At 39.6% G+C, this 9281-nt stretch overlaps 1 protein-coding gene across 1 annotated transcript; it reads right to left on the bottom strand.

Annotated features, from left to right (window-relative positions):
• Positions 1 to 456: 456 nt before the first annotated feature.
• On the bottom strand, positions 457 to 7364 carry SEC61G (SEC61 translocon gamma subunit). The gene is made up of 4 exons (XM_010380553.2): positions 7255 to 7364; positions 5603 to 5702; positions 3997 to 4099; positions 457 to 620 (listed from the first exon to the last, which is right to left on the bottom strand). Exons 2-4 carry the CDS (start codon positions 5694 to 5696, stop codon positions 611 to 613), a joined length of 207 nt encoding a protein of 68 aa, XP_010378855.1. The 5' UTR covers positions 5697 to 5702; positions 7255 to 7364; the 3' UTR covers positions 457 to 610.
• Positions 7365 to 9281: the final 1917 nt, after the last annotated feature.

Raw genomic sequence — 9281 nt, 5'->3', positions numbered from 1 at the left:
CATACATATATATGAAGAAATTTAATCTCCAATGTAATAGTATTAAGAGGTAGGGCCTTTAAGAGGTGAGGAGGTCACAAGGGCTCTTCTCTCATGAATGGGACGAAGGCCCTTTGCCCGTCTATCCCTTTTGCCACGTGAGGACACAACATCTAAGCCACCAGCTTGTAAGCAGAGACCAGGCCCTCACTGGACACCAAACCTGCTGGTACCTTAATCTTGGACTTCTCAATCTCCAGAACTGTGAGAATAAATTTCTATTATTTATAAATTACCCAGTCTCAGGTATTTTGTAATACTAGCACAAAGGGGCTAAAACAGAAGAGCTCTCAGAAAGTGTAATATTTCACCAGGCTCTTTCATTTCTCTTATAAACTAAATTATTCAGAGAAAGAAACTACTATTTTCTATCACTGAAATGTGATAAGTATCTATGACAGAAAAAAGAGATATTCATTTACTTTGAAATTACTTTAATTTAGAAATAGAAAACATCTTGAAAGGAAAAAAACCCACAAAACATACAGGCAAATTTGTATTCTGTGAGCTTCTCACACCCTCACACTTGTTCACCAGTCTCTAAGATGAAAAACTCTCTTGCAAAATGTATTCAGCCACCACTGTAAAAGAAAGAAAAATTATTACTTCTGAGCAGAGATATAATTTTAATAATTATTATTATTTGAAATGCAGTATGCTATAACTTCAATGGCTTAAGACCAATTATTTGAATCCCACCTAACTTTATCTAAAGATGGCATGAAAGAATGGCACAATGAACTTTAAAATCCTGGACCTGAAAAGATGATGTGGTTACTGGCAGAGGTCTATGTCTAAACTCACAATGCTCATTCAGGAAATGCCATTTTGGAACAGTCTAGCCTTTCTGAACACAACAAAAAACATCAATTGTATGACAGGATGGTTAGCTGAGAAGTTTTTCAATTTGATAACGTCAACACACCAGCAGAAAATAGACTGCACATGAGCACAAGGTACTCAACCACCGCATCTTACCATAATCATTCCAAAATCTGCATTAGTCATGATGAAAACAAAAATCACCTTTTCTACCGAAGAACTTCTGAGTTTTAAAAGCATAAACATTAAACCTGCATAGTCAGATACACATTTTAGTAATGTTAAAGCAAAATAATTCCATTACCAGAAGAAAATTACATAAAATAGGCCAGGCGCAGTAGTTCTCACCTCTAATCTCAACACTCTGGGAGGCTGAGGGAGGCAGGTCACCTGAGGTCAGGAGTTCGAGACCAGCCTGGCCAACACAGGTGAAACTGTGTCTCTACTAAAACTACAAAAAAAGCAGCCAGGCATGGTGGTGTGCACTTGCAGTCCCGGCTACTCAGGAGGCTGAGGCAGGAGAATCACTTGAACCCGGCAGGCGGAGGCTGCAATAAGCTAAGATTGCGCCACTGCACTCCAGCCTGGGAAAGAGAGTGAGACTCCACCTCAAAAAAAGAGAGAAAATTATTACATAAAATACCCCTGAGCATATACTTTAATGTTTAGCATTTTAAATGCTTATGCTATTAAATAGTATTGCTGTAACTAAAAGGCCAGCAAGTGCTTATTTTAAATTCTAATACTGTAAATATTAATTTTGACTGCTATAATTATAAAGAAAAAGAAGAAAAAAATTTTAAGAAAAAAAGATAATTCAACCCAATGAGTATTTCCCTTTCTACCATCTCCAAAATGATTTAAACAATGATTTATCCTCTTTCAAGCAGGGAAAGCAAGATTCCTTTCAGTTGTACAACTATCATGGTATAACATATGGAAAAGAGTAAGTTTTCTGTAGTGTCTCTCAAAAGATGTTTTAATTGGCCTTCACATTAAGATTAAAAAATATCTAAAGATAGATTTTTTACCTTCTTAAACACTGGAACCATTTTTTTAAACTAGAAGAAAAGTTTTCTAGGTAACTAGCTTCTGAAAGGTTTCCCGTGTTGCTCTATTACTAGCCATGCAATCCAAGTGGTTATTTAGCCTCCCCATACCTCAGTTTCCTCATGAAGATTAAATGAGTTGACTCACAGAGTCATGGAAAGTTCTCAATGAATGTTAACTATTATTATTGCCACCATCACCATTAGAAAAGGCAAGAACCTGAAGTTGTTCACTTAATTCAACAAACACTTATTCAGTGCTTTTAACAGATACAAGAGAGCTCCGGACTAGACTCTATAGGAGAGACATACAATATAAATAACAAGGCAGGCCTGCCTCACAACTCATAATCTAATGTGAAAGACGGACCTGAGTATGATCCAAGGCAGACAGTGATGTCTGGCAAAAGGGACAAAAATATAGGTTAGGTGAAGGCTGGCGAAAAAATTTGAAAGGTGCTTGTATACCAAAAAATTGGAAAAGGTGGGCTTACATGTTCTTCTGAAAGGTACAACTAAGAACAATGAAGGGTGATTATCACAGGAAACTAATTTTGTTATCATTTTAAAGAAACACTTCCTATCAATTAAATATGTCTCATGACAGAATGGGAAGTAAGAAGAGCAGAAGCACTAAGTATGAAAAAGAACGGACCTGACAGAGACTCTGCCACTTCTTTTTACTGATTTCCTCATTCTACTTCAGTATTCTCCCCATGACTCCACAGTTCTACAGTTGGCATTTCTCACTGGTAAAATAAAGGGATTTCTGAACTGACAAACGAGGTATCAGTGACTTGGGCCCATCTAGTTCTAACTACTTATGATCCTGAATATCACTTTGGGGCAATTTTACCTTAATAACTACAGTACCCTACTAAGAAATCCCTCTGACAATATACATTGTTACTTGTCATTTAAAAGGCAACCTGTACCAGTACCTGGGATAAAACACCTAGTATTTAGGAGATTTATAGTTTAGAAATTTTTAAAATCATTGCTTCAAACTTCACCACCCCATAAAATCAATTGATATTACTGATTGATATTAGATAGATTTCAATAGCACATGGAAAGTTCTCAATGAATGTTAATTACTATTGCCACCATTACCATCAGAAAAGGCAAAGAACCTGAAGTTGTTCACTTAATTCCACTAACACTTATTCAGTGCTTTTAATGGATACAAGCACTTGAGGTATATCAGTGCTTACCTGATATTATTACCAGGTAATAACAGATTTTATTAGCTCCAAACAGTGGATGAGGCTGAGATTAAATGCATACAAAATTACAGAGTAAGTAAGTACTAAAACCCATACTAAGTCCTTACCCTAAACTGAATTACCTAATTGCTAATTGCTCAATGCCACAACATGTCCCAGTGACTTATAACGAATTTAAAAAGCAAAATTATTTGGAAACAAATAAAGTGATCCCAATGTTTCTCAGCCTTTTTTGCCTCCTAATATACTTAAAAGTTATGATATTCTCCCATCAGTATCAATGGCTCATTACATTACAGTAACAACTTTCACTCGTATTCTTACCCAAATTGTTTCTGGGGCCTTACATGACTTAAAGTCATAATCCAAGTAAGAACTGTTATCCCCACTGAATAAACTGGGCACAGAGAGGTGAGGCAAATTGCCTGATGCTAGGACACCAAGTGTATAACAAGAAAAAGGATTTGGATCTAGGCAATCTGGTCCAGAGTTAGAATTCTATCATAGCAGTGATTTTTGGATGGGAAGCATTTCCTCTGCTCCTTAGAGATTAACAAGATAACAGCACAAAGAGGACTTAGGTTTCAATGCTGGCTTTGTGACATATGAGTGTCTTTAATACTTTCTTGACTCTGTAAAATTTTATTTATTAAAGAAAATAGTGCCTAGCACACAGAATTTCTGGAAAGATCATTTAAGATCTAAAGGCGCTCAATCATCAGGTACTCATAAATATCAGTAGACTCCAACAGCACTAAAAAGTCAAGAGATGCATCTCTGTATTAACGAAATAGCAGGCTGTCATCTCAAATGGTTTCAAGTTTCATTCAATCCTAGTCTATTTCATAAAGTTTACTTACACAATGATGTTATTAATAGGAATATGGATCAATTTCACAAAGAAGCCAATGAATCCCATTATAGCAAATCCTATTGCTGTTGCCATGGCAATCTTCTGGAATTCTGCATTTAAAAACACGAAATTCACATATTTTTTGTACTGTCACTGAAAGTATGGGAAAAAAACTATCAGCAATATAAATGAACTTAACTAGTATACATTTCTCCTGTTAATAGATATATAACTTAAAAATAAAAAGGTGAAACTGTTAACAGTAAACAAGTTGTTTGACAGGTTTTAAAATTTCCATGTTTTGTTGATATTTAAGGAAATATAACAGTGCATGTCTGTGCTAGTGAGTTCATCAACAAGTACTAAAAATATTTTTTCTTCTTAGCAAATGACCAGAAAATACTGAAATAAGGACATGGATGAAAAAATATACATTATTTTTCTTAAGTTTTAAAATGTAACATTGTAATTTTTATTATACCATATCGATTATACAGGCAGAAACATACCTTTTTCTGGTACATTATAAACAACGGGTCCAGTGCCTTTGCTATTATGATGAAGCCAAAAATAAGGCTTGAAAAATCAAGTTGGGCTGGGCACGGTGGCTCATGCCTGTAATATCAGCACTTGGGAGGCCGAGGCGAGCAGATCACCTGAGGTCAGGAGTTTAAGAACGGCCTGGCCAACACGGTGAAACTCTGGCTCCACTAAAAATACAAAAATGAGCCAGGCGTGGTGGCAGGTGCCTCTAATCCTAGCTACTCAGGAGGTTGAAGCAGAATTGCTTGAACCCAGGAGGCGGAGGTTGCAGTGAGCTGAGATCGCGTCACTGCACTCCAGCCTGGGCAACAGAGTGAGACTGTCTGAATTGAGCACTATTTTATAAAACATTACACTGGTAATGTTACCATTTTATGTTACTTCCTAAGAGAAGCTTTCCCTGATCTCCTGACTTGGTTAGTCCTCCTATTATGTGCTGTCAAACTTCCTTCTAGTTATCTTCCATAATACTTACCACAGCAGTAATTAAAAAACATAATTGTATTAATTTGTTTAGGACAGTCTTCCTTGATAGAGTCTAAGCTCCATGACAGCAAGGACTATTCCCTTTATTATATATTACATTACATACATGTTATATTCTCTAGTATAGTACCAGCTCCTAACTCAATGAATGAATACAAGTAGATAAATTTAACACATGAATCATGATAAATAACAAAATTAACTTTCTAGTTTGGCAAAAACTAGATTGTTGGTTTCATGTTAAGGTTTTGTTCACTGGGGTGGGAGTTCAGTAGGGAGACTTCAAAGCTTTTCCAAAGAGAAAATATGTAAGATACTAAAAGTCATAAAATATTATTAACTAAAATGTTACATAAGGCTGTGATAAATAATCTTACACCATTTAAAAATACATAAAATAAAAATTTAGACAAGAGTAAAAAATTTAGGAAAAAGTGACAATGTTAAAAAGCCATCAAGCAGTATCAATCAATAAAAATGTTGGCAAAAGTAATGCAATGGCTATTAATCAAGAAGATGTTAATCAAACAAAAGGCTTAGAAAATGCAAAGATTTAATTTTTTTTCTCATAGTCAAGCAATTACCTTTTCTATCAGGTTTAGTGCATCTTTTAACCAGCCGAATGGAGTCCTTTACAAACTGCCGACTTGGCTCAACAAACTGCATTACCTGATCCATGACTGCCTGTTTAAAACAAACAAAGATACTCACTGGTATTGGTTATCATATAAGCACTTACTCATTGATATCAAGATGTAAATGAGACCAGTCATTGAATTCACGTCTAACATGGGTCAATTTCACCTCCTAAAATAAAACAAAAAACAAACTCCAAAGCCTAAATTGATATTATTTTTGTAAATTTCAGTTAATTATCAGATCAAAGGCAATAAGCACAGATCTGACTCATGATATCTTCACTGACAAAGAACAGCACATGCAATATAAAAAGCCTATCTCTATTAAGAGGTTAAAAAAGGTTAAGCAACTGATAACACATCCATTCCTTTTCTGACTCTGCAGTCCCATCCATTTCTCATTCTACAGTCCCCTCACCGCTCCTAAGGAACCATCAATGTTGAGATCCAACAATTACTTTCCATATTTTATTTTAAACGATGCAGAAGCCAGTGTCTTGTACAGTGAATGCCAACTATGGTGCTGCAAGAGCCTAGAATGGAGGCAAACGTGAATTTCAACCTTGATTTTTCTAAAACGTGCCAATACAACACACTTCTCTAAAGTACAAAGAATAGCTAAAGCAAGACGCAAATTCTGAGAAGATACTAGCTAAATTCCAAACTTTTCTATTTGAAAACATCTTTTAAGGAAACAGGGCTATATATTTTACTATATATGTTCTTTAGAAGAATCTATTACCCAACAGAAATGTCATCCGATGTTAGCTTTGAGAGCCACTGCTATAGAAAAAAGAGATCAAAGTGTTACTTGTATTTTCCTCCATTTCCAGTACTCAGAACAGTGCCCAGGTGGTAGTTCAAATCACTGGCTATGGAGTGTAAACCTCTGTAAGCCCCAGTTTCCTCACTTAATGTAGGCTGTGGATAACGAAATGAATTAATGTCAATGAAACACCAGGAATTCTGCAACGTTCTGGGGGCAAAAACACAGTAATGTCTGTTTTCTCAGTATTTCACTTAACTTTGCTCTTGAAATCCAAAGGGCTTAAACTTTTTGTAATCATAGTTATCACGAAGGAAGCTAAGAATTCTTTACCCAGAAAAATGCACGCTACACACAATACCGCACTCAATGTCAGGGGTAGAGACCCAAAAACCAACTATGATCTCTAGAACTAGACTCTAGACCACTGCCCTCACTTTAAACTACGGGAGCGGGGGCAGGGCCAGAGCTGAGTACAGCTTTTCCCAGACAGGACTCCACACCCGCACACAGAGCCAACCCCGAAGGAATCGGGCAGCAGGACATCATCTTTGGCTGCAGCACAAAAGACGCCGGGGCAGGACGCTAAGCCCTGGAACGCCGCGGGCCGGCGACCCCGCTCGCCGGGAGCCCGCGGTGCTGGGTTTGCCTTCCGGCAGAGGCCGAGTTGGTGGGATGTCGGCTGCCAGACCCCGGCCCCAGACTTGAGCCAGGGGACCACTCATCGCCCGCCCCGCGACGGCCGCCCGGGAAGACACGCCGGCTCGCCCCCGCGAGTCGCAAAGGCGTGGCCGCCCGGTTCGCCCGTACCTGCCGGCGGGAAGAAACTCACCTGCCCAACCGACACCTAAAATGCCAGGGACACGTAGCACTGGAGCGGACTGATGGAAGCCCACCGGAACCGGAATCCGGGTTTCTGCCAACAGCCCGCCCACTCTTCCGTCCTATTGGTTACTTACGCGAAACCCCAGTGCGCAATCGCAGCGAGACCTGCGTCCCGGCCACGCTTCCCGGAAGAGATGCGTTGCGGAGCTCGTTGTTGGGGCGTTGGTTTTAGGAGTGTGACTAGCGTCGCGTCAGCCGTTATTTTCCCGGCTGGGTCCGGGGTTACCCCACCAGCCCGACCTCAAACCACTCGCGTCCACAGCACCAGCCCCAGCGGCCTTGCGCGGTGCTTGCTCTCTGGTAGCGGCTGACTAGGTAAATCCTAAGTTGTGTTTTTTTTTTTCCTGCTGTCCAGCTTGTTGTGTGTCCTTACGGTACATACTTTTTGTATGTATATAATGTTGGTCGAAATGAAGCTTATGAGCAATACAACGTTATGGCGTAATTCAAAATAGTATCACCACCCTAAACTTTGACTTTGGCTGTCATTCACGGTAATGAATGCCGCTGTAATCGAGGCCTTACTTTGTCAAACGCTAGGTTTGGTTACGGGACTGGTCATAATGTACACACAGCTCCCCACTTATCCACAAGGATGCATTCCAGGACTCCCCGCCCCCCCCCCCCCCCCCCCCCGGGGCTGAAATCGTCAGTAGAGATGGGGTTTCACCACATTGGCCAGGCTGGGCTTGAACTTCTGACCTCGCGATCCACCCTCCTCGGCCTCCCAAAGTGCTGGGATTACGGACGTGAGCCACCGCGCCCGGCCATATTTCCTTTTAGCAATGGAGCATAACTGGATCTGAGGAACAATATAACTCTGGAGTAGCTGATAGAACATTAAGAGGTGTTACAACTCTCAGTGCTTCTTAAACTTCAGTAACTGAAATCTCCTATTAAGTTTTTTAGTAAATGAAATTTGTAACCCCAGAACCTCCAGATACTGATTCAGTGGGTCAGGGTTAGAGGCCACACACCTCCCTATATGTGACTGTAGGTGGTCCGTACACACTACACATACTTTACCTTAGCCTTAAGAGTCAGTTTTAAATTCTGAACGGACTGAGATGCGTTTGACTAGTTCTTCCTCCCTAGCACTTCAGCCCATGTGTCATCTGTTTAGAGGCCTATAGTGACCATCTAAGGCAATCCTGTCTATCATATGCTCTTTTTTCCTTTTTCACAATACCCTCTTCATTTGCTGCATAGCATTTGTATTAATATGTATTTATTTACTCCTCGGTCTGTCTGCCTACACTGTAAATCCCCTTACTAGACCATAAGGTCCAAGTGGGTATAACATATCTGGGTTACTCACAGCACCTAGTAAAGTGTTAAACACAGTAAATGCTCAATAAATAGTTTTCAAAAAAATCATTCCTTCCACAAAAAACGTAAAATCACATGTTGGCAAGTTCACCCCAACCACCAAATGTCTGAGTTCACAGTATTTTCAGCAAAACACAGAAAATCAAGTAACACATACAGTGGTTCCCCTTATCCAAGAAAATCTGATTCAAAAAGAGATGTGTACCAGAAGGTAATGTGACAGAGGCCACATTCAAATAACTTTCATTACAGTGTGTTGTTATAATTGTCTACTCACCTGAGTTCGGGAGTTTGAGACCAGCCTGACCAACATTGAGAAACCCTGTCTCTACTAAAAATACAAAAGTTAGTCTGGCATGGTGGCGCAGGCCTGTAATCCTAGCTACTCGGGAGGCTGAGGCGGGAGAATTGCTTGAACCCGGGAGGTGGAGGCTGCAGTGAGCCCAGGTCACATAACTGCAGTCTAGCCTGGGCAACAGAGCAAGACTCCGTCTTAAAAAAAAAGCCGACAACAGCAGATCTGTGCAAAAATAGGAATCAACCAGAACTCTAATTCTTGGTTACTAGGAGTGTAGAATGGCATAAACCTTTGGGAAAAGTTTAGTAGTTTATCATAATACGAAGCATATGTACACCAACTGTGGC

The sequence above is a fragment of the Rhinopithecus roxellana genome, chromosome 6, assembly GCF_007565055.1.
Source record: "Rhinopithecus roxellana isolate Shanxi Qingling chromosome 6, ASM756505v1, whole genome shotgun sequence".
In the NCBI taxonomy this organism is placed as follows: domain Eukaryota; kingdom Metazoa; phylum Chordata; class Mammalia; order Primates; family Cercopithecidae; genus Rhinopithecus; species Rhinopithecus roxellana.
Note: the sequence above shows the minus strand (reverse complement) of the source record. Positions and strands in the feature narration are given on the sequence as shown.